At 40.6% G+C, this 25,068-nt stretch overlaps 2 protein-coding genes and 1 long non-coding RNA gene across 4 annotated transcripts in view; 2 read left to right on the top strand and 1 right to left on the bottom strand.

Annotated features, from left to right (window-relative positions):
• The window catches only part of PTPN21 (protein tyrosine phosphatase non-receptor type 21), a 47,441-nt gene extending 36,011 nt beyond the window's left edge, over positions 1-11,430 (top strand). For both annotated transcript variants that reach the window (XM_065840068.2, XM_065840067.2), the window contains 5 exons: positions 1,429-1,650; positions 2,799-2,927; positions 3,147-3,381; positions 3,901-4,061; positions 4,921-11,430. In XM_065840068.2, coding sequence (XP_065696140.1) covers positions 1,429-1,650; positions 2,799-2,927; positions 3,147-3,381; positions 3,901-4,061; positions 4,921-5,049 — 876 coding nt within the window. In that variant the 3' untranslated portion in view covers positions 5,050-11,430. The remainder of the gene's footprint in view (positions 1-1,428; positions 1,651-2,798; positions 2,928-3,146; positions 3,382-3,900; positions 4,062-4,920) is intronic.
• A 1,180-nt stretch (positions 11,431-12,610) lies between these two features.
• LOC139828127 (uncharacterized) lies at positions 12,611-25,059 on the top strand. The gene is made up of 4 exons (XR_011739415.1): positions 12,611-12,911; positions 16,970-17,212; positions 17,782-18,072; positions 21,777-25,059. It is a non-coding gene; the product is annotated as an uncharacterized lncRNA (long non-coding RNA).
• Positions 21,138-25,068, bottom strand: part of SPATA7 (spermatogenesis associated 7) — a 43,467-nt gene continuing 39,536 nt past the window's right edge. Inside the window, exons 10-12 of the mRNA XM_065839767.2 lie at positions 23,664-23,741; positions 22,269-22,326; positions 21,138-21,939 (exon numbers count right to left, since the gene is read on the bottom strand). Coding sequence (XP_065695839.1) covers positions 21,460-21,939; positions 22,269-22,326; positions 23,664-23,741 — 616 coding nt within the window. The 3' untranslated portion in view covers positions 21,138-21,459. The remainder of the gene's footprint in view (positions 21,940-22,268; positions 22,327-23,663; positions 23,742-25,068) is intronic.

Here is a 25,068-nt window from a genome sequence, read left to right as displayed (position 1 = left end):
CTCAAAAAATAAGCCCTAGTTGCAGTTAAAAAAAAGAGTAAATTTACATAGTGTCCAGGCAGTTATACATGTAAAAACGCAACGAGTTTTGGAGCAAAAATTAATATAAGACCCTGTCTTATTTTTGGGGAAACGGGGTTGCTCTGACCAAAGTGTTGAGGTAAAAGAAGAACCCATAAAGTCAAGTTATGAAAAAGGCATGTCACTACACTTTCTCTTCAGGCAGTCGTGTAGAGGCAGAATATGTATCATGAAATGGGTATAATTCCTAAAGCAGCTGAGAAGAGGCAATGCAAAGCAGACATGTGACATGAAAGAAAGTTCAGACTGCAGATATTTTAGAAGATGACTTTAAAATTGATTCAGTGTCTGTTTCATTGCTCAACTTCATGTTATTATCAGTTTAAATGAATGAATTTAGCCTAAAGATAACATAGGAGTTTGTACAGTTGATGTATTGATGTGCAAATTGCGTATGATTGAGGTTCCTTTGCAACATTTGGCACTACGGTTATTTGATACAAGATACTTTTCTGATCTGATACCACAGAGCAGTTGCTGTGAGAGGCTGCAGACATGTGACATAGATGAAATATTCTGGCTGAAATCTTACATGTTATTCCTCTAATTATTGTTGGCAAAGAGATTGTGGAATTCCAGAAGTGTCTTATGATTTGGAAAGAACTTGGTTTCGAAAGAAGAAAGGGGGGAAGGGGACAGAGCAGCTTATTGAATAAAACAGCTTGAATTATATTAGTAGAAAAAAACCAGGGTTTATACCTCAGTTGCACCAAAAATATCTAAGAAGACTTTGCTGCTGTATTTCAGCTCGGTATTTTCAGCCTAAGAAAATGTGGAATATTGATAGTGAATGATTAACTCATTGATTGAGGCAGGTGTTTTGCTTTATGTTTTTGAGGTTTTCTCTGTACAAATGACAAAGTCGATTTTTTTGTTTGTTTGTTTGTTTTGTTTTGTTTTGTTCCCCAATTACAAAGCTAAAGGAGGCCTTTCCAAATGATGTAATCTAATGTGCTATATTGAGCAGGACGATTAATTGTGTATTTCGTGTTCAAAGGTATTTCAGGTGGTTTGTAGTATAGCATAGCTACCTGGTTTGGCCAAATACTTCCTTGCGCAGCTGGGTGGTCTTTATAGATACTCCGAGGTAATTTTACTTTCACCAGCGGTATCCGCAGTCTTTGTGACCTAATGAAATATAGCAGGCTTCTTAGTTTCCACCTCAAAAAAATTCATGCTGGTTAGAGTTGCTTCTGATTTATTCTGGTATGTTTGTAAAAATATTAATACCTGGAAAAGCACTGAAAAAGTGTGTAGCAGAGAAAAATACATACATTTTATCCTTAATGAATTCTCTGTTAAAATAGACTCATCTTAGAATGTGACTTATTATGGTCTGTCTTTCAGTGTAAAGTTCTGGAACAACGATTAGAGCAGGGCATGGTGTTTACTGAATATGAGCGCATTCAGAAAAAAAGACTTATAGATGGTGAGTGCTCAATAGCTCGGCTTCCTGAAAATGCTGAAAGAAACCGATTCCAGGACGTCCTTCCTTATGATGACACCAGAGTAGAGCTAGTCCCAACCAAAGAAAATAACACGGGGTACATCAATGCATCTCATATCAAGGTGAGAAAAATACTGTTGGAGAAATATTTTCCAGTTCTGTGGTAAGGAAAAATGTATTTGGCTATCAATATTGATGTGACCAGATGAGTAAGAATCCCTCAGTTTCTCTTCCCCTCCTTCTGCAGAGGTTTCTTTGGGGAAAGGAGGAACCTGTTTATTCTCATTACCTAGAATAATGGAGGATAGATTATTGCAGAGGTCTTCTGCATTCTGTTTCTATGTTGATCTGCTGTCTCTGTGGATTGGTGCTAACAGAAGGCATGTCCATTCTTCCCAGAGTTAAGAAGGCAAACACTCTTATAACAAACTGGGATCTTTTGCAATGGTTATCATATTTTTGAACTGCAGTAACAATCCTTGTTGTATCTTCCTCTTCTGTGCTCTCAGAATAGACCTACAACAGCTAGTTCCCATCTTAAGCTTTTTTGGATGGTCAGAGGAACAGATGGACCCATGCTCTTTCATAGTCTTCAGTTTCCCCTTTCCACAACCATAGCTCTTTAAACTGTGTTTAAAAAGTGGAGAAGCTACAGGGGGACCTCAGGAACCTTCCAGGCAGTTTGTTCATTTTCAGTGCGTTTTACCCACCTAAAGTGCAACTACAATTGGTTTCATTGCTTTGTCTGAAAAGAGTTGAGATCTTAGTAGCAGTTGTAGTTGTGTTGCTGTCTGGTTTTTTTTTTTAATGTTTGTTCATTGATGTGGTAGCATAGTTTTTATACTTCAACTCATTCACAAATGTTGAGTAACTCTTCTGACCATTCTCAAACAAGATAATATTTTTTGAGGAAACATCTAATTCTGACTCCTTAGTGCATATATAGCACCAGAGTATGAAAGCTTCTCTAAACCTGAGTAGGCTAGAATACCTTAAATTCACAAAAGAGGAATACAGTTTTATCTACTTACTTTTACATTACACTTATGATGCAAAACAGATCTGTTTAGCTATGTGCCTATATAATGTAACACTGTGTCTTTCCTGCATCTAATGTGCCAAGCTGCAGCTGAAAAATGGGAGGCAGACATAACTCACAGTAGGCTCCTACTTCTGCAGTGATGGTGTCCTTTTTTTAAGTTTGTGCACCTGAAGAATTAGGGAAAGGGAAATTTCAATAATTACTAATCTAATGTCTTCCTTTTTGCAGATCTCTGTTGGTGGCATAGAATGGGATTACATTGCTACGCAGGGCCCTTTGCAGAATACGTGTCAGGATTTCTGGCAGATGATCTGGGAACAAGGGATTGCCATCATAGCTATGGTGACAGCTGAGGAAGTGAGTATAAACTGAGTCAGGTTTCTCCCAGAAATTCTGCAGTGATTTTGTCATGATCTGTAAGAGGAAGGGGATCTTGGCTCCAACAAGACCAATTAAAGATAAATTTCTAGTAACCCCCTTGCCCTTCTGTCTTGTCTTCCTTGGCAGAAAGATGTAGATTTGCAAACCCTTTCTTCTGGAAAGAGTTTCTTGTTAAGCAAGCTTTTTACTTTTAAGGAAAGCGGGCGAGAAAAAAGCTTCAGATACTGGCCACGTCTTGGTTCAAGACACAACACTGTGACATACGGAAGATTTAAGATTACCACACGATTCCGAACTGACTCAGGCTGCTATGCAACTACGGGTTTGAAGATTAAACATCTTCTCACAGGGCAGGAGAGAACAGTTTGGCATCTGCAGTATACTGACTGGCCAGAACATGGCTGTCCAGAGGATTTAAAGGGATTTCTCTGTAAGTTGTATTTAACATATTTTTTAATACCTCCTAAAATGGCTGCTTTAACTGAATGAGCTTTTCATCAGTATACCAAGGATTCTGCTGTAAAACGTTTGTTCACATCAGCAAGAGAGAACTGAATTTTATTTTTGGCAGGAATATAACTGCCAGTTTGATAAAGTGATTGTTTATGTCTAAAGTCAAATGTATAATTTACTAAAAGGTCATACAGATTAAAACATAATTGCATCACATACTACACATTTGAGTGTGTTCCAGCAGTTGCAAGATGACCATGAGCCACATTTGGTGGGGAGTAGGGGAATAAGGCAAGGAAAACCTTACAGAAGTTGGGTGATTGCATTGCTTTGGTTGGGATATGACTTGTGATTTGTACAGTGTGTCATTTTTCTGTGGGATGTCATTTGTTAAATTACCACTTTTCTGTAGCATATAGCATAATTTAGAATAATAGTATGGCTTATGAGGCTTCATCTCCTGAATTTATTCTTCCTCTGTTGTTGAACTTAATAGCATACTTAGAAGAGATACAGTCAGTGCGGCGCCATACGAACAGCACTGCGGATCCTAAAAACCCAAATCCTCCTGTACTGGTACATTGCAGTGCAGGTGTAGGACGGACAGGAGTGGTCATACTGTCAGAGATCATGGTCGCTTGCTTGGAACATAATGAGGTGATCTCTTCTTTCTCATGCTTTAAATGATGTTGGGTAGCGGAAGAGTAAATAACCTGCGTAATAAATATTTTATGGCTGTTCATCTGAGCTTTCCCAAGATATGGCTTTTGGAAAAGCCCGTATAACTATGGTTCAAAGAGCTCTCAGCAATTCGACAGAAGTTAATAATCTTCCAGAGTTACCCACTTACACACTGGGTACTGGGTTGCTTATTTGGATTCTTGACTCTGTGAGATGTTGAATAACTGTGTGGAACAAGGCATGTCCGAGACTACTGAGCTTATTTCAGGATTTTGCCCTGACTTTACCGCTCCTAGTTCATGGCGTAGTTTTAATGGATAATAGTCAAGAACATGCTTTGTAGCCAGTCTTTATGCTTGTTATTAAATATTTTGTTCCTAGCTGTAGTAGTATTTGCAATATGTCTCAGCAGAGGACAAAGCAGTAGTTTAATAGAATACAACATGATCTTCTGAGCTTTTAGCCAGAAGTGAACAGTTGTAAAGTGTTTGTTAATAATATAATGTGCCAGCTGAGACTCCACAAACTGATTGGTTTATTCTGCATCCCTGTGCTAATGCTGTGACAGACTTCTGCAGCCGTTAGATTTGTGAAGACCGTAACACCACGAGATGGGCAAGTTTAACATTCCACATATTTCACGGATGAGGAAGTTGAGGTGGGCGCGATCAGTGGGGCAGTGCAGTCCATGTGGGCAGTGAGTTGTCAGAGCTGAAATCAGAGCAGCTGATTCTGCCCTTAGATCACTGGTACTGCTTTGAACCTCCTGCTGAGAAAGTGCAAACCAGTCTGCTTGCTCCCCAGCCGCTAGTAATGGTTTGTTTTCTTCCTCCAGATGCTGGACATCCCACGAGTGCTGGACATGTTGAGGCAGCAGAGAATGATGATGGTGCAGACTCTTTCGCAGTACACGTTCGTCTATGGAGTTCTCATTCAGTTTCTCAAAAGTTCTAGACTCATATAATCCCCACCACTTCCTACAGGAAACTGCAAGGGTTTACAGAAAGAAAATTACAGTTGTCCAGGCAGACCTGCTCTCGCTGACATTTTCTTTATGTGGTGAATCACACAGTTACCTTTTTAGGGCTGGAATCTGACTGTTAAATGAGAGTCAGTCTAACAGTCCCTGCAAAGCAGGATCTCCGCTGGACTAAATTCTTCCTGTGTTCAGCTGCAGTCATATTAGGGAATGATTTTACTCATACCGGTCTGTAGTACTTGCATACTTCTTTAGGGTGGTGTTATTCTGGGCAAAATAAGTATCTTATGAAATGGAAGTACATGGCACAATTTTATTTGCATTATGTTTTAAAACATAATTGTTAACTGTGTGCAAACTGAAATCTGTAAGATGCACATAGGGTGAGAAACCTGCTCCTTGGGAACGTCAAGGTCTTATGCAATTTCATTCTGCTTTCAATTTTATATTTAGAACAATACATCTATATTTTTTAAAATGAACTTTTGGTTTCCTCTAGCTTACTCAGCAAATTAGCAGCTCTTAGATATTTTAAGCTATTGCTTTAAGGACAGTTATTTTTATATTCAGCATTTTTTAATTAATCTCCTCCCCGCCTCCCCCAAACAACACCACAACCTAAAACTTTTTTAACAGCATAATATTTTCAGAGAAGGCTGACAATGTTTGAACTCACTTTTCAAAAAATTTTGCAGAAAGTACTAGGGGAAGCTATTGGTAGTTAGTTGTAGTGCCGTGTAATAGTACTGACAGGTGAAAGATGATGTTATTTGTTGATAAGTTCCATTTGAGCAGAGGCATGTTTACCTATTGGGTTGTTGGCAAGGAGCCAGAGAAAAATATTCTAATTATCTACAAGGTTATTGGAAACAAATGGATGAAAGTATGTATTCAGTATTATTCAAATGTTTAGAGGACAGTTTGATTTTACTGGCTGAAATCAAAGTGGATGCAAATGTTTTAAGCACTTTTTTCTCTGTTATTTATGTAGTTAAACATAGAAACTATAATCATGCATTGTTTCATATGGTAATTTACCTTTAGTAACCTGTTATTTTAGGAAAAACCTTTGAAGTTGATAAAGTGAGAGAGCCAAAATTGGAGTAAGAAGGTGCATAGTGGTGAAGTGGAAATGATTGTATGAAACATAATGTAGGAGGTGTGGCGGCTATGACTGCTGGTTTACACAGTGCAAAGATGACCGTTAAAAATGTCGGTGTTCCCAGTCAAGAAAGCCTTTAAAGTTTCTGTAGAATCCTGCAGATTATTTTGTTGGTGCTAGAACAGATTTGCTAATGCTGTGCAGCGTTGCAATGAAGAATATCCACAGAAACCGTTTGGGAACACCTGCAGAATGTAAGAGCTCTTAGAGGTGACACTGGAGTATTTTAGAAGCTGTGAAGGTGGCTGAGCCAATGGCTGTGGTGTGGACCTGAAGATAAGTTTGGTAGTTTCCATTTTGTCCCATGGGTCTGGTTTAATGAGAGTATCCCTAAATAATCCTCTCTCTGTGGTTTTCACATGGGGACAGTATGGTTTTACCTGCTTTTTCGAGTGTTTTGAGCTGCTGAGTTGAAACTGCCTGTTCAAAAGTGAGCTGTCAGTTTGTAGATACCTGGTTTAACTTCAAAAAACCCCTATGGCAGAGCAGTCTGCAGGAACGTTAATGTGTCCATTTCCCTTGATACCTGCTTAGCAAAATGAAATGAGACTGAAAGCCATTTTTATCACTGGTGAAATTATGTTATTTTTCTGACCTGTAACAAGGGTTTGGAAACTATTATGAATAATTAAAACCCCTTCAAAATAATAAGTGTCTCCCAAAACATTAATTTAGAATTATAGGTAGGTTGCCTCAATTGCCCCTATAATAAGCTACTTGTACAAAGAAAAACACACGGTTCAAATGGCATTGTGCTGATATGTCGTTCTATACAAAATATATTACCTTAAAGTACAGTACAGTGATGTAGTGCATTTGGTCTGCTTTCAGGCAGTCCGAACTGTTCTACTCTCAGTAAGATTAGAATGAATATTTCAGAAGAGGGAAAAGAATGTTCTTTTCCTAACTATAAAACGGCCAGGAAGTATTAACTGCCAAATGTGGAACAGAAAGTCCAGAGGAAACCAGTTACCGAAGACTGATTCTTTATATATAAATCTTTCAAACAAACCGATTTGACATCTCTCTGTTAACAGAAGTATTGAAAGAAACAAACATACTTAGCTATTTGTATCATGCTGTATTTTTAAAAAATTGCTACTTTTTGCACAGTTCACTTCTATCTTCAGAAATAGTCGTGAATGAAAAGGTATGCTCTAAAATGTAGCTTGTGCCATTTCCATTTCTGAAGTTTGGACTGTGATTTTCGTAATCTGATACCTGCAGCTTTTAATGACATCATATGCAACCACAACTTCAGCAAAGATTTTTAGCTGTTCAGTAGTTACTGGGACAGAACATCAGCTGTGAGGCATTAAAAGGAGCAGTTAAAGCAAACAATTGAATCAAAAATTTATGGGATTATCTGAGACGGGCGAGGAAATGTCTCTCTTTTGGCTTTCTTTTCTATTTTGCTGAAAGAACTTGTGGTCACTTTTAGAAGTGATTGCTCTCTAACCTAGGAGTCACAGTCTTGATTTTTCTAAGTGTAACACTGCTACCTCCTCCACTTCAGCTTTCAGTACTGTCCATCAGCAATCTGGTTTTGCATTAATAAACTCGACCTTAACCAACTTTCTATGAGTTTTCCAGCTGAAGATAGCAGGATTGCTTTTGCATGGAAGTAAAAAATGAGGAATTTCTGTTATAAAGATACCAAATGAAAATAAACTTCACAACCTCCTGGAACAAAATTAATTTTAAAAATCATTAAGAGTTTCACCTAACTTTTTTAAAAGAAAATTCAGTTTTAACACTTTGTTCTGAGCCTTGCAAAGGGATGCTTTTACATGTAGTTGTGCTGAGTGCTTCATGAACTGTTGGACGTTGTAAGAACAGCCGCTGTCCACATCCAGTCACAATGTGAATTGGAGGTGGATTTATTTGTCAGAAGCTTAAAATTCCACTGTAAGCCTGTCCATTTTGCCAAATGTGCTTCTGTTTTTATGGGGATGAAACCAGATTATTATGCAAGATTTGAGCTGAGTTTGTTTAGTAAGAAAAGTGGTGTGAAGATGTTCTTGCAGTAAATGGCAAAGATGATGCTGATCTCTAGGGATGCCAGAGCTCTCAGGGATAAATAAAGGTGCTATATACTGTCGAGAGGCAGATTTGACTGTTCTTTGTGGGTTAGGTGGAAAATGCTTTTTAGGATCAAATTCTATGAACAGTTGGGAGAAGTACTCACAAACTGCAGTAAGGGCTTCTGCGCACTTGATTTCTTCCATGGTTGCTATGATGAGAGGGTTTTTTGGCCAGTGAATCTTTGTAGTCTTGGGCTGGCAGCTCTTTAAGAACATCAGGCAGAGCCGTTGTCATTGCAAAGGTGTCACTGGCTCAGCAAATCACCCCTCACCCCGTTCCATGAGGGAGAAGCTCCGTGGTGCACCAGGAGTTTTGCGTGACTTTTCCACAGCCTGCCCAGCAGGGCTCGCCTTTCTTCGCTGTCCCCCGTGAAGAGCAGAAGTTTGATGCCGTAGTGTTGCTCTCATTGTGATAACTTTCAAATGGTAAAACATGCAAGTGCAGGGTGATGCAGGTTATATCTAGAAATATACTTAATTCAAAGCAGGTGAGCAAGGCAGAGTTCCTGTTATTTCTGTGGATGAAAAGCTGCTTGAAGTTATCGGCAAAATTTAGGGAAAAAAAGTAAAATAAATGTGTACTAAAATGGAAAAAAAACTTTCGTCATATTGAGAAACGTATTTTTGGCTTCTCTTGTAATCCTGTGTATCTTTTTTGAAGTGGATGACATTTGGAGCCATTTTCTCCAAAAGCAGCTTCTTAAATTTAATAAGTAAGACCACCTGATGCTGCTGGTACGTTTTTCTTGTTGGAGCAGCTGTTGAAGTTGAGTGGCTCATAGATTTCAACGCCTCTGGAGCAAAATTGGTAACTGCAGGGTAGTTTATCATACAAGCTAGCTGTGTAATGAGACCTCAGTTTTAATATCAGTAGCGTTGCTAAAACTCTGGACTTGAAAAATAGTGAACTCATTACTGTGTTTCAATTGTTAATTAAAAAAAAAATTTAAAAGAAGCAACACTGCAATTGCCAAGAACTCTGTGCTTTAGTGTTTATGCTTTGGGTTGTTCTTTTTTCTGAATACTCAAAGTCGTGCAAAGCCAGAGTCCAGTCCTGCATGATGCAAAATTCCTGCAGTTCTTCCTGATACTGTAGGAATTAAAATGGGCTTATTGCTACTGAAAGCTTGAGCCCTTAAAGCGTGAATACTCAAGTCTGCTTTAAATTTAAATACAGATTACAAGAATTAACCAAAAGAATGCAGCAGGAATGTGCATACATGGAACTACAGCATTCAAAGGAAAAGTGGCTAAGATAGTATGGAAGAAATTCTCTTGTGAAAGTACAAAAAAGAAGAAATAGTGAGGACTTGAGGAATGACTGAAGGCATTTGGAGGAGGATTTGGAACATTTTGTGTCCACAGTAGAGCTGCTAAAGGACTTGATTCATGTGGTATGTTTTCCATGGCATGGCAGGGTAAGCGCAGACATAGTCATAGGTGTTATTTTTACTGGCTTTTTTAAATGTGATTTTTGAAACTCCAAATATATTTTTCAGAGCCTCTGTTATTTTTACACATCTTCCTTTCCAAGTGTATTTAATGCGATCTGTCAACTCAGTTTCTGTTTACTTATTAAAGGTCACATTTTTCAAATCATGGCCGCTGGTTTTACACTTGCAAACTGCAGAGGGAATAGTCATCCGTGCAGTTTTGCAGTGATAACTGCTAATGGACGCAGGTTAGATGATTTGAAAGTCTAAATACTTTATGAACATGACTGCAGCCAGGTGTTTACAGTAGGTACAAACTGCACCAGGATAAGGCTGGGCTGAAAATCAGGCCCTTGAAATGTGGAATTTAACGTGTGCTTAGAAATCATTGTAATGCAGCATTTGCAATACAGTGATATTAAAGCTCAGAGGATCTCTAATACTGGGCTAAGATAAGAGAGAAAAATCTGAAGCTTTTAACAGCTGTTGCAAAGATGTCTCTAATTAAAAAAAGAGATCTTAATAAGACCCTGTTGGGGACCAGCTAACTTGGTGCATTCTTTTGGCATCACATGTGTTACTTTAAGGTCTACAGGGGCTGGAAAAAGGAGGATTTGTTAACATCAGTGAGCATTTAAAAAATCAGTTGCTAAATGGACTTCAGTTGTATTCTTTGCTGTTTTCCAGCTGATGCTGCATTCAGTGGTGAAGAATAACCTCCGGTGTATTTGTTCCTCAGAAGTCCATTCTTTAGCTCTATTTAGGGAACAAAGATGGGAATCAAATGCAAAGAAGCTAATGAATAGAGCTTAGGAGAGATCCAGGTTGTGGTGAGTTAGAGAGCAAGTCTGTGGATACTGTAACATTATTTTGATTCAGAAATGTGGCAATCAAAACTACCAAATTACTATTTTTATGAGCTTCAGAAGGTGCCTAACCTTTATAAAGGGAATTTAAATGCTGTTTTTTCATTTGGAGATATTTGGGTAAAATAGGAGACTTGTAAAATACTTTAAAGACTTTGCAAATGCCATTAATTTTTAGAATGGTAGGAAACTTGACAGGGAAAAAAACATGTAAAATCCTCCAGTCTGTCGCCTTGCTAATCCTGGATCCTGACAGACAAGGTATATATGCTCTTTACAAAGATAAGTTCTTAAATTGCTTATATCAATATATCTGTCCTCTTTATGGCTAATCTGGGGGGACCTGGATGGAAATTTGAAAAGCTTGACCTGGCAAATCGCTAAGTATGGATGTTCCTGCACGTTGCTGAAATCTCTTCATTCAGTTAAAGCAAATGGGGGTGTGAAGTCCTTTCAGCAGTTTTGTAGGACTGAGTCCTTAATGTCAGAGGAATGCAGGGTCTGGCTCCATTTTCTTCCGTTTTTATTTAAGCCAGTATGCAAGGATTTAAAGGGGACTTTGTTTAAACAGTAGCAAAAATAAAGTATTATTTTCTAGTACTAAGCTATTGGTAAACATGTCTATTTTTGCTGTCTTGCCACCAATACTGTAAAAATGTATAATCAAACCAGCTTTAATTCTTGTAAAACTGAAATTGGTTTGTAAAACAATGTACAAATTGTGTTTCATAGACAGAAAAGCTTGTTTTACTGAATGTAATATATGTTAAATGAATATATTATAGTCTATTTTTGCGATGGAAATAAATATTTGAAGCAAACGTGAGTTTTTATTGTTCCATTATTAAAAGAAAAATCAGTGAACTTAATTTTAATGTGTAGTTCTAGCTTGGGACTTGGCCTTCTGTACACAAAGGTGTGATCCCTCTTCTCAAGTGCTTCAAGTACTGTCCTGCATCTCAGTACAAAGATAAAAGTTGTTCTGTCAAATACCAGTAGCTGTCATCTTTGTGGCAGGACAGTCTTGCGCCTGCTACCGCTACCCTAGAATTATTGGTTATAATGTTTTGCATTTTCTAGAGCTATTTTTAGTACTGGACATTCCATTTCCCTGTAACCTTTATGTGGAGGAGGGATTAAAAAAAAAAAAAAAACAGTTGACAAGCCCTGTCCAAAAGTATGTGAGAAAGGATACAGTTGATTGTATATTTAGTGTCATTGCAACTGCTACTGATAACTAACAGTGAAGATTTTCTTCATTTTCTAATTGACATTTAGTCAAGAAGAGAGGTGGTGCAAAATCCCTGCTGTATTAACACTGGGTGTAGCACAAGACTGCATAATGTCATGATAAATGAATTTCATGTTGGACATTGCGATTTCACACTGGACAATTGTATTTTCCCTGTCTGGCCACTTAACTATATCAGAAACAACCAGATTTTTATTTGTCTTCCAGGTATGCTCAATTTGATGGCATTAATTAAGGTAAGGCAGTAACATGCCAGCTAGCTATGTAGTTGTGTGATCAGTTCTCAGATCCTGGGGAATGTTCTGTGGAATGGTCAGTGTAGGCAAAGCTCTCTTACTTGACATGGATTCAAAATCAGAGGAGGGAAGTGCGACTAGTCGGGGTGCTAGGCATGTGGTAAAAACACCCAGCAGTTCTGCTCAGACTTGTTATCTAGACTGGGTTTAGACCAGAGGCCAAGGTCTTCACAGCAACCTAAATTTCCCCTAAATCCCAGTTGCTCTAAACCGTAGCTGTGATTTTCCAGCCACTTTAAACCCCCATCAGAGCCTTCTGCTGGCTGGCAGGGATGCGTCTCAGCTCCTGGTGGCCCACAGCAGCTTTCCTGGGCAGGAGCTCCAGGACCTGGCAACAAGAGACCCTGCAGGGTGCTGAGGAGAAAGGTTCCTCACCCATGCCTGGACCAGGGAAGCTGAAGTAGCTCTCACTCAGCTGTTGGGCTGGTTTAAATCTGGAATGGCTGGGATAGGTGAAGGTAACATGAAACTCAGCAATGCTGGGTACCCAGCTGAAGGCTTTACATGTGACACTTGCTCTGTTTGATGGAGTTTTTTGACACCCATTCGTTTTCCCTGAGGGGTCAATGACAGCATGTCAACATGTGTTCTTTCTCTCCACTATTTTTATGAGCATCCCCTGGAAGGCTGGACTCTGCATGAAGACAAAAGCTGCCAAGTACCACAGAAATGTTGCCAGTTTATCTCCCACAGCCCAGGAACTACTTGTGGGTGATCACGATCTGTGACTATGATGGGAACGTCACTTACACAGGTACTGACAGGAGAATGGGGGTGTGGGAGAGCTGGAGTTGAGTGAGAACTGAAAAGAGAATGCTCCTCAGGTCTGAACTAAGCAGATGATTTTGTGTCATCGTATTGACTGAGCATTGGCACAGGCTGACTCTCGGGCAAGTTGAACCTTCTGTTGTCAGCACTTGTGTTTGAGCGATGGCATTTCTGTGGCTCCACGGAACATCATGTTCAGGGAAATAGTGGTTCTGGTACTCAAAGGCTGCTTCTGTTGTTATTACAATTGGTTTAAACCAGCATTATTATTTGAAAAAATCCCCAAGCGTACGTAGGAAAAGGGTGAGCCTGGAACTATTTTACCACAAAGCTTCTTTATCTTTCAGAGGTGCACAGGGTTGAAGATGTGTTGTAATGTTTGAGTTCGTGGCATTTTTGGGAGCTTTTCTGAAGAAAGGACTTCAGGGCACATGCACGTTCTCGGGGGTCTCTGCTAGCAAAAGAACACAACATAGATGTGGTAACTAGAAGGGGTAGAGCTTAGAAAAATTCTGTCCCCTTTCTGATCAACCATTGCATCTCCCAAAGTGATCTCCATGACAATCTTTCCGACAGACTTCTATGTTTAAATGAAACATCTGCCATCCTCAGCATACCAAGCCAGTATGCTGTTGTGCTTATTCTATGGATGTAAGGTATGTGCTGTAATAAACAAAACAAACAGAAAAGACTTGGAGGGCTTGCAGATGAGGTTTCTTAACCTAAGGTACTTACTTCAGATTATTATTATTATCATTAGCCATTTCTAAAATGGCAATTGTGTGCCTTACATAAATTTAGAAGGACATCAAATCCTTCCACGAACAGACCCCGAATTATCATACCCAGAGACGAACTAGGAATTTTCACTGGTGTTAAGTACCAATGGAGAAAGCCCTTGTCAAGCCTGGCTAATACTGATAATCAGTGATTTGAAGGAACTGCATACTTGGTGTGTGCATGTGTGTATCTGATTTCTTCTGTCTGCATGCTCTGCTGTTCATGACGGGCTGAAGCTGAAAATATCTTTGCATTGACAAAGTCTTTAGCAAAAGACCTCAGGAAATGAGAAGACAGATTGGTTTTAATTTAATAATATGGAAGATATTATTTTAGCAGATTTATGAGAAATTATTGAGTTTCCTGCACCATAACAGTAGCAAAATAAATGAATTTGTTCTGAAGTGACTGTCTCTGAGCCTCTAGAAATAGCAAATGCTCACTCTGTATTTAAAAAATTTGGACTGTCTCCTGAAGACCAGGAGCTGTAGGTCTCTGTCACTTTAAATGCTATCAGGCACCAGAAGTTCCAAAAGTTTCCTTCTCTCTGTGAATTTGGGGAAGCAATTTAATTTGAAACTACTAATCTTATGGAATTGTACTGCCTCAGATTTTCTTTTTAAGCCATCCTTTCACTGGCACACTAAAAATATGACATTATTTTTATTTCCTGATTCTTGTACTCCCAAAAGCTCTCTTGCAGAGGTACACCAGCTATGATAATCGGTAACTCTGATAAGGTTTTCCTTGGTGGTGGCTTCTGGTTTGAAACAGTGAAGTATATAGACAAGAATCAAGTCTGTTAAACCGGAGGGTTATGATGCAGCTCCTGACAGCAGCTCCAGCAGCAGTGAGCTCACATGCGACAGGCCTGCTGGTCCCACTGGCTGTGCCCAAATATCCCCCTGTGACACTGGACCCAAGTACTTGCTCCTTCCAGGGTGCTGGCAGGTGATTCTGTCTGCTTCTGTCCTGCTGGGTGGCTCTTGCAGCATTGCCTGAAAATGATCCTACCACCTTCTGCGGATGTGCTGTGCCCCTTGCCAGAGCGCCTGGGCTCCTGTAGCAACACCCTGTCCAAATGAGGGCATCTGGTTTATCCTTCGTAAGGAGAGGAGAAACACTGCACTATGTTAGCAGTCAGGATCAGTAAGTAGGAAAGTGCAGTTGTTCAGAAAAAAAATAAAAAATAAAAATTAGATGATTGAGGGAGGATTTGACTTCTTTCCATGTTCTTCTTGGGGTTTACAGAAGGAGCTGTTCCCCAGCCTCCTCAATCAGAAGAGCAATAGGAACCCGAATGACAGGTATTAGATGCAGTAGCTTTGGTGCACTGTGAAAAAAAAAGCAGTCTACCTAAGATAAGGAGCATTGCTGAGTGTTTGCTTTCTGCAGTCAGAGCAAAATTTATCCTCAGTGCCATGTGTTAGGAAGGCTGGCAAGGTGATTTTAGCACGTTCAGTGCATTTGTGCCATCCAGCTGGAAATAAAATGTTCCATTTGAGTCTGTTTTGAGGACAGAAGGTCAGCCTTATCCCTCTGCACAATGCTAGTGGTTAAATGATTACAAATAAGAAGAACTGAGGTTAATTTACATTCTCTGTTAAAAGAAACTGGAAATACTGCACTAATACTACAGACTGAATTGTCTTGTTACCTGTGAAGCCAACTTGTGCTGTGAGCTGGCCTGTCCCATCACTCTCCTGCCCCATCGCGTTATTGCTGGAGCGCACCTGGGACTGCAGCACGGGTGCTTTGCGGCAGGGGTGGGCTCTCACCCCTCAGTCGCTTCTTCAGGTGAAGGGAGGGACAATAGGGAACTGGTCATGGAGATGTGCCCAAGAACCCTTTGGGGAGATCCGATTGCATTGTGAACTGAACAAAGGCTCTAACAAGTTCCAACACTGAGCAACAGCCATAGGGAAAGCAGATGCTATTGAAAACTTTGCAAGGGCCTTTGACAGACCTACATTTGAGCTGAAAGACCTTGCATAAGGCTTAAGACTTTCAAGGTGGGATGGGAAGACCCGTCATGCGAGCTTGTTCCTGGGAAAAGGAAAACCGAGATGAGAGCTCGAGGAGCTCGTCTATCTTCCTTTCACAATTCACTGTTATCCGAGATGGTTGTGCCCAGTGTTTGGGAAGCCACCTCCTAAACCTAAGCTATCTGTATCATCTCTGGTCTTGCCTGTTGTCAAATGTCAGGAAAAATCAGGGTGCCAAATGCCTTTGAACTGAATTTCTGGTTGGAGACGCTACTCTTTGCAGGTCCTGTGAGGAATTCTTAGGCTGACAGCAGAGCTGATGGCCTTTGACACATTTTTTCGCTTCTTATTTGGCATGTGAGACTGCTTCTGGGTGAGAGAAACAGCTGGGAAGAGCTGGGGTCACCTCCTAGTTGTGTTACTCATCTCCTGGGTTGGGGCTCTGTCTGCTGGTAGATGTGAGGCATGCCACAGCCCTTGCACAGATACTCTAAGGGGAGTCCTGTGGGTGTGCTGGATTCTCGGGATAACTGCGGAGAGCTCTGCACCTCGTGCTACGGATCACGCTGCCCGTCCTCTGTGAGAATGGGACAGCAGAGCTCTGTGGCCTGCCAGGCTGAGGCTGTGTCTGAGTTTCTCAAGTTTCAGATGTCTCCCTGCTCCATTTAGGTTCCCTTCACTTGCCCTTCTCAAGGTCTAATTTCATTCCCCCACTGTGGTAGGGCTGGAAGGACCGTGTGGGCGGCTGTGTGCTGAAGCCTGCGATCTACAGGAGCAACCAGGACAGAGCAGCAGCCCATGCCTGGCGGGGATGGGTGTTCAGCACCTCGGGCATTCCTCCAGCTCGAAACATGAGGCTGGTTTGAGAGCCCACACCCTTTGCAGGCCAGCCTCACAGCTCAAAATTGGAGTGCAATTGTAACTTCAGTGTGCTGTCTGCTGGGTGTCGGGCGCACCTCCGGCCCTTTGCTCTCTGCTGAAGTTACCTCAGTGGGGCAGCTAGAGGAATCTGTCCCTTTGGGAGGCCTGAAGACAGAGCCCAGCTGCTCTGGAGGCTTTCTACAGAGAACAGAAAGTCCCATGCATGGTAGACACAACTTTGTTAATTCTGGTTCCCTTCACATGATTTAACTCTTCTTGTTGCTACTCATGGATTGCCTGACATCCTCCTAGGTTTTCACTCAGATGGTTGAGGAGAAGATGAGCTACCAGTGCTCTACAGCTCAACAGATGAATCATCATGCCAGTGATAACTGCTGGTTCTTCTTTCCCTTCCCAGCGATGCTTTATCCCTGTGACATGCTCATCTTCCGCTGGCCCACGACCCACTTACAGGCTTTGAAACCGGATCCCTTGACTGGTGTGACCCATGCGGGTGCAATGGCTGGTGTGGTGGATTAATTTACCACTCACCTGTTTGTGTATCACTTGCTTTGCTACTTGGAATAGAAACTGAAGATGGTGGTTTCTCAATGAAGCAGATTTCACTATTGATAAGAGAAACAGGAAGATTAGACTGCTGGTGAGTATCTGGTTTGGTTGTCTTGGAAGGTGAGAAATTGTTTTTACTGAAGTCACTGGTTGCTGATCTGTGCCCTGTAGTCCGTGTACGTACCACATGTTGGCTCCTGAGCCATGGAAACAGCACTGAACTGCTCGAGAAGTGCCTGAGGGAAAGGTTTGGTGGCTCTGGAGACATCCTGTGTCTGCAGGGCCTTGCGCTTGCCTATCAGCCTGTGCTCCTGCCTTGGGTGGTCAAAAACTGAAGTGGGATGCTGGAGCTTCCCATAGCTCCCTGAAGCACACCCTCAGCTACAATTTTGTGGTTTTTCCCTTTTCCATTAATTTTTATGTCCCAAATACTAAAATACAAATGCTACAATACGAAGGTGGAAAATTGAAGGAGCTCTAAAATATGTTTGAAGATCAATGTTAACAAGTGACATCTAAAGTTCTATTCTGCACCTGTGTTCTACCTGATAATAGGTCTCACCATTTTTTTTTAAGATGGCATAAATAACACTTTCCCTTTCCTTTCTTCCTACGTTCCCTTTAAAATTAATTTTCTGTTGTTATTTCTCCTCCCACCAGGCTGTGTTCCAGTACCGCTACTTTTCACTGGTGCTCAGGCACAGAGGAAGAGCAGCAGTGCAGTGGTGATACTGGGGTGTCTCGCTGGTTGGAAGCTGTGCCTTCACTACAGTGAAAAAGCCCCCATTAACTGCTACAAATGAACTTCTGGACCTAATTTTTATTTATGTTAAAGCTCCAGCACTCTTGTTCATATACCTTGCACAGATCGTTGCTAAGGAAGAAGCACCCTTTTCTTCCCCACTGTCCAATGAAACCATTTCTACTTGCATCATGAAACGTTATCATCAGGTGAGTTGGATCATTCTACAACTACTGTTGCATAGCTATAAATGATGTAAAAAGGTACAGAAATGCAGAGAAACAGGACCCTGGAGTCATTCTGGAGCTAAACCTAAATGAAAAATGTGTAGGTGTCTTAGACATGGGAGCTGATCAGGAATAAAATGGTTGCTTGGGTTTTACTTGCAGGCTTTTGTTTTCTGGTCAATCTGAAGACATTTAAGCACCATTTTCTTTCATCACATGAATCTTTACTTCAAATGACCAAAAGCTCCACTTTTCTTTGTAAATAAGCAGAATCCTACCTGTGAAAACAAGAGCAGTGATGATAGAACTATAGGGTTTAAAGACACCAGTTTGCTATAGAACGAAGTAAAATATAGTGGGCTTTTGTCCATTAGAAGTAAAAATTGATGTTATTATGCACCTGTTCATAAATCTAGGCAGAAATAAGTCTTTACATGGCAGATCACAGCTGCTGACTGCTCCAGCTGCTAGGACACTGGAGTGTGCAATTATCTGGTTCTTTACCAGAAATTTCACTCTGGATCCAAGAAACGTTCACAGTTATGGTTGAGGCAGACAGAGCTTTCTTTGTGAAAGGTCTGTTTTAAGGAATGTATTTACTCTTTCAAGTTCTATCTACCCAGAAAAAAAATGTCATTGGTGGTCAGACAGCTCATCAACAGGAAATCTGGTCAAGGAACTGGTTTTGTTTATTTTCGTGTTACTCATCCTACAGGAAATGACCGTCATTATTTGCACCCATGAGGTCATGTCATGACCACTTTCACTGCTGTGCTGTTCTATTTTTTTTTTAATTTGTGGAGTTTAAATATGAAATTCTTATTAATCTTTAATCAGACTCATGTTGACCACAGGACAAAGTGTGCTGAATGATCTTTTTTTCCATGATGTGCAAGTTACAGTGTAGTGATGGGGCAGGAGGGAGGAAAAAGCCTCCTGAATTTCACTATTGACCGAGGCTGGAGAACGCAGAATGTAGGGCCCCCAGAGCAGGTGAAGTCCTGGCTAAGGAGTGGAGAAGCTTTGTACTTGGACATGTCTAACCACACTCTAGTTTTCTAACCAGTCCCTCCATGATAAAATTGTTTATACAATACAAGCAGTAGTTCCCTCAGTGCATCCTGTGGCATGAGGAGCAGAGAGTGCATTTCTTTGGGGATGGGAGAAGGGCTTTGCTCACTTGTGATCGGGGACAATCCATCCCTGCACCATGCTGCATCAGTCCTGTGTCTGTGTGTCTTTTTGACAAGACAAGCTCTGATGGAGTGAGTGAAAATCTTCCTGTTCTCTGCCCTGCTTTTCAGCCAGCCAGAGCACTCAAGCTGCAGGCCAGATTTATAAGATCACCAGCTGTGTGTGGCAGATGACAGGCTTGTGCCCATCTGCAAAGCTGTGTGTACATGGTTAAAACAAACACCAGTCTGCTATTGTTGTCAAGAGGTGTAATTTGTTATTGTGGCCAAGGCAGCCAGGAAAGTGCCTTTTGCTTTTTTGGCGGGGGGGAAATTAAGTTCTGTTCTACACTGCAATGATGATGACTGTGCCAGAAATGTTGGTTTTGTTTGACTGGCTTTCTCTAGAGTTTTTGGGTGGTTTCCCACCCCCGCACCCCCTCTCCTAAAAAAAAAGTTTATGGACAAGTGAGGCAGAAGTCTATGTCTACCGGAGCTACTTAACAGCTGTGATCAGTCATCCAGCTTCCAGAATCAATAGTCTTTGGTAGACACGAGTCACAAGGGAGCAGGTGGCAGCAGCTCAGTGTATGAGCTGCCACCACTTGGGTTTGTCCTTGGGGGAAGCAGATTAAAACTGACCCCAAGAGGTGTTTGGAGACAGGCTTTAGCTGGTTCCTAAGGCTTCTTATAGTTCCTCACCTACAGCAAGACAATATATCTTCCCAGGATTCCGCAGTAACGTGAATCAAGAAGGAAAGGGAACTGCTGGAGAGAGTCCAATGCAGAGCCACAAAGATGATCAAGGAAGTGGAGCATCTCCCTTGTGAGGAAAGGCTGAGGGAGCTGGGGCTCTTTAGCTTGGAGGAGACTGAGGGGTGACCTCATTAATGTTTATAAATATATAAAGGGTGAGTGTCAGGAGGATGAAGCCAGGCTCTTCTCAGTGACATTCAAGGGTAGGGCAAGGGGTAATGCGTTCAAACTGGAACAAAAGAGGTTCCACTTAAATATGAGAAGAAACTTCTTCTCAGTAAGGGTAACAGAACACTGGAACAGGCTGCCCAGGGGGGTTATGGAGTCTCCTTCTCTGGAGATATTCAAAACCCGCCTGGACGCCTTCCTGTGTAACCTCATCTGGGTGTTCCTGCTCCAGCACGGGGATTGGCCTAGATGATCTTTCGAGGTCCCTTCCAATCCCTAACATTCTGTGATTCCGTGAATGCCAGGTAACAACTGTTCTCCAATTAGACAGAGGACTTTGGGGTGATTTAGTGCAATGCAGGTGCCAATTTCAATTTAAACTTCAATTATGAAATAGACTACCTTTTCTCCATTTGCTGTATGAGACACCTGATGTGTCGCTTCTGCTAGATAGTCCTAGTTGTCAATCAGTAACCAACCCAATCTTTTTCCAAAGCCAAAGCTCAAAGCTATGCCAAGGTTGTCATCAATGTAAGAAACTGAACCACGTATTTTAGTGTTGTGCAGTTTGAAAATCATTATAGTCTTCATGTTCCAGAAGTATCAGCTGAATCACAGACAACCAGGATCAAACGGCTCAGGAGCTGTGTACAAAAACAAATAAACAAAAGTACTGCATATTCAGCAGCTCAACAGCTGCCATATGTAGTAGCTGGAGATAAGTGTCCTTTTCAGTACAGGTTTTGTAGAAGGAAAAATGTGGATTATAAGAACTTCATGCTTCCATGGCATTTAACATCAAACAATAGACTGAACACTAAGAGAGGAAAAAAAATACTGCCCTCTTCCAGGAAGGACAAAGAGTTCCACCTCTGATGTGGATAAGCCAAATTCTTGCAGACTACAAAAATCCTGAGTCTTTCTAGCAGTACCACAACTGCACTAGCAATGTGTCGCCAATGAATTTATTTATTATAAATAAAAAACAATAAATATTTTATAACTTACTATTACAGCTTTCTGAAAATATACATCTATTTTAATATTCTCAAAAGTGAGAATTTTTTTGATAATTGAAACTTCACCCTTTACAGTTGACATTACTGCAGAGATTAATTAATGCTCAATTAATAATACCCTACTGGAGAGACTTTTTTAGCAGTGTTTAAACAGAAATAAACTGAAACTAAAACAAATAATTTACTACTATTTAACAAATGGCAGTTCTCCACACAAGTAGCTTCATCCCTATTTATCAGCTAAATTTTGGCTATTATGAGTAGTCATGTGAGATCTGAAGGGCCTCTGCAAAGTTTTCCTCCAGATCATCAAGTTCCCTGTTGGCTGCCAAATCACCGTCACAAGTAATCAAGTTTAAAGTTGCCTCACACGAGGGTGAAGTGTCTGGGTCTTCAGATTTCACACCAGCGTGCAATTCTGTCCCAGCATCCATCATTTCAGCGGCATCTTCCGAAAAGTCACCCTTGCTTTGTGTCTCCTTTGAACTTTCCCCGCATACTGGTGATTCACATTCGTTTGGTTCCTTTAACAGTAAGTCCATGGTCTCAAAGAATTCTTCACTTCTTGTAGCTTTTCTTTGCCTCTGACTGTCACTGGTAAACTCGAGCTCTTCCATCGCATCAAACTCCTGCAGATCCAGCGAGTCACGGGCTTCCCAATCCGCGTGGCTTTGCTCCGGGCCACTGCAGTCAAGATCTGCTTTCAGCACATCCAGCAAGTGCCGCATTTTGCTCTGGGGGGTGAAGGGAGAAAGAGGTGACGCTTCTCCAGCCCCACAGCCCTGCCTGCCCAGAACTCACGGCATAAGGGAGGCTGCTTACGATCACCTGAGTAAATGATACAGCAAGCTTCATCAAACTCACTTGCTATTGTAATTTTTTTTTGTGACTGTGCCCATGACTTATGGATTGCAGTGAAGCAGGAGTCTGCAAGTCTCATTTATGGTGAGAAATGCTCCCCACCGAGCACTCTGGTTGGCTGCACTCGCAAATATACCAGCGCGTTTCCACTGTACTTTGGAAACATCGCTGAGAGGGAAAATATTATAGGGGCAGCACCTACCTCATCCAAACGGTTCTTATTTTCTTGTATATGACACTCAAACAGTTGTTCCAGAACTCTACAAAGGAACAATTAAAGGATTTAATAGGGAAAAAAAAAATCTTTTGACTGATCTACATAAATTAACAACTTTAGTTTTTTATTTCTATTTCTTAGCTCAGATTGTTTTAGTTACGCTGTGTCACAAAGAGGCCGGTGTGAGGCTGGTGTCCCTCCGGCCATGTGCTCAGCGGGCAAGCTGGCATTGGGCAGCAGATGGTGACCATGGGATGATTTGTAGAGAAACCAACAATCTCTCATGTGCACCATAGTGGCTGATATACACAAGTGTAAATAAAGGGAAAGAATTTAATCCAACTCCAGAAAAAAATTCAGAGACAAGTCCCCAGTCCAAAGAGGTCTCTTCCATTCCTTAAGCTGGATGAGGAAAAAACTTGCTGCACAGAGGAAGTGTTCTGTGACAACTACAGTACACGGTCACTAGCCCAGACTTCCAGAAGGTCAAGTGAATTTAATCTAGCTTATATGAGAAATAATTAAAAAAAAAAAAAGTACAAGCAGAGTTTTAATGGAAGACACCACTATTGTAAAAAATAACCAGAGGGAGATTGCTCTTGAAATTTCTCATTTCTAGCCTTGACATGAAAAAAAAAAAAAAAAAAGAAAAAAAGCGACTGCACAGAATAGAAAAAGAGCTGGGAACTTTATCAACGCAGAGGAAGATCAGTGCATTATGCTGGAATTGGACTGTCTTGAAAATAGAGTTACAGAAATGGGTTAAAATTCTGTATCAGAAATACTGCAGTTTTGGTTTTGTTTTGCTATAAATGAAGATTTCTTTACCAGAATGAACTTGTGTGGAAAATATTTTGGGACTATTACTGAAATACTTGAATTGAATCATAAGTTATTGTTTAATTATTGGAAAAAATCTGATTTAGCAACTGGTGAACCTTTATCTGAAACAGTATGTAATCCACACAATCCATGTTGAAGATTGAGTTAATGTTGGAACAGGAACAAGGGCAGAAGGGAGATGGAGGATCTGTTGTATAAAAGGTCAGTAACTTGGTTTATTTAGCAAAACAGATATTGCAGTGTAAAATGATTACGTCTTAGCATCGCTCCACCCAGGCTTCCAGATCAGTTTCTAAGAGAGGCTTTATCTCATGGTACATAGGAACAGATCAAAGGAGATGAGCAACTGGTGTTTCCTAGTTTTCCTTTCTTACATAAAGCAAAAAGAGAAAAGGAAGTAAAACAAAAGCAAGAGCTATCTGTGTATCTATATATTCTTAAAGGGAAAGAAATTATTACCAAACACTATTTCCCTTTCTTACAGAGTCCATGTGCTTCTGACACAGCATTACCAATTTGAAACCAACTGTAACCTACCTGTTTGAAAATAGCCCAAGGTTCAGAATTTCATTTGTTACATCTTCAATAAAAGCTAAATATAAAAGCTCTTCTTCTCTGCGGGGAGAAAAGAAAACCCAATGTTACATGTTATAAAATAGAGACACATATTATACAATACAGTAGGTCCAATTACCTTTATGGGAAATGTCATTAAAAAGATTGTATAGTTCTTGGCTGCAGCTGCTATTTTTCCAAAAGGTAATTCCATCAGGACCAACTAAGCCTTTCCTTCAATTTGAATAATAATAAAAACCCCTGTGTAACATGTCACACATGGTGCTTTGTGTTTATGTGAACTTTTTGTTGTGGTATAAATTAGCACAGAGATCCTGAGTGAGGAAATCAGCACATCTTGGAAAGCGTTCAGAACCTGCCTGGCACTCAAGAAGACTGAGTGCTGACTGGGAAGAAAGTGTAAAATTGGAGTTTGATGCTCTGAGTAAAGGCTTCCAAAGGAGCTTCTAGAGAATCTGACGACAGCTGAAAACTGCCAGTCCTCAATGGAAGTTCAGAAAAATAAAAGTGGTTATTTGACAGCCTTTATTCCTTTCAAACATCAACTCTTTGATGTACAAAATCCCTTGTTAGTGTGAGATGTGGCTTTCACCTCTTTGATCAAATTTCTCTCTATTTTAATACCTCTTAAAGCCTTGTTGATGCCAGTGTCTCTAAATGTGAGACTCTCCAAGAGTTTGGAGAGTTTGGAGTTCTGCTTGGAAAAAAGCAAGCAAAAAAACCCCTCAGATGAAAGATTCCAGTGCTGTTTCTCTTTCATAGCATCTTTTTAAGTATCCCAAAGTATCCAATCATCCAAAGTATCCCAAAATATCCAATCACATCATCCTCCAGTCCTAATAAACAGAAAATAAAAAATGGGATACATCTTGCATGGCTTTCATTATGTAAAATTTGTCGTCCAGCCTGAAGATTGTAATTTTGGTTCCCTCTATAGTCAAGAAAGGTATCTATAGCTGATACCTACATATTACATCCTTAAAGTTAGGCAAGAACAAGCCTGTCCTGAAGTCCAAAGAATTAAATGACTTTACCAAGGTCACACAATAAAGCATTGGCAGTGTTTCTGAATATAACACAAACCTCTACTAATTCTCCTCAAATTTCAGAGCAGAAGCATGGTAAGAATGCCCTTCAACTTGATATATTGTCTTGCCAACAGTTGCTTCAGAGATTACAGACCAAAAAAGAACTGGAAATGTTTCAAGCATAGCCACTGGACAAGAAGAAAAGGCTATCTTTCTTCCCAAGTTATACTGAATTTTCTTCATTTTTAGAGTCACATAGAAATTTTTAAGTATTATCAAACAATTCACAGCCATGTCAATTCTACTGGAAACTGTGAACACCAGTTTATTCTCAGTCC

The sequence above is a fragment of the Patagioenas fasciata genome, chromosome 5, assembly GCF_037038585.1.
Source record: "Patagioenas fasciata isolate bPatFas1 chromosome 5, bPatFas1.hap1, whole genome shotgun sequence".
Taxonomy (NCBI): domain Eukaryota; kingdom Metazoa; phylum Chordata; class Aves; order Columbiformes; family Columbidae; genus Patagioenas; species Patagioenas fasciata.
Note: the sequence above shows the minus strand (reverse complement) of the source record. Positions and strands in the feature narration are given on the sequence as shown.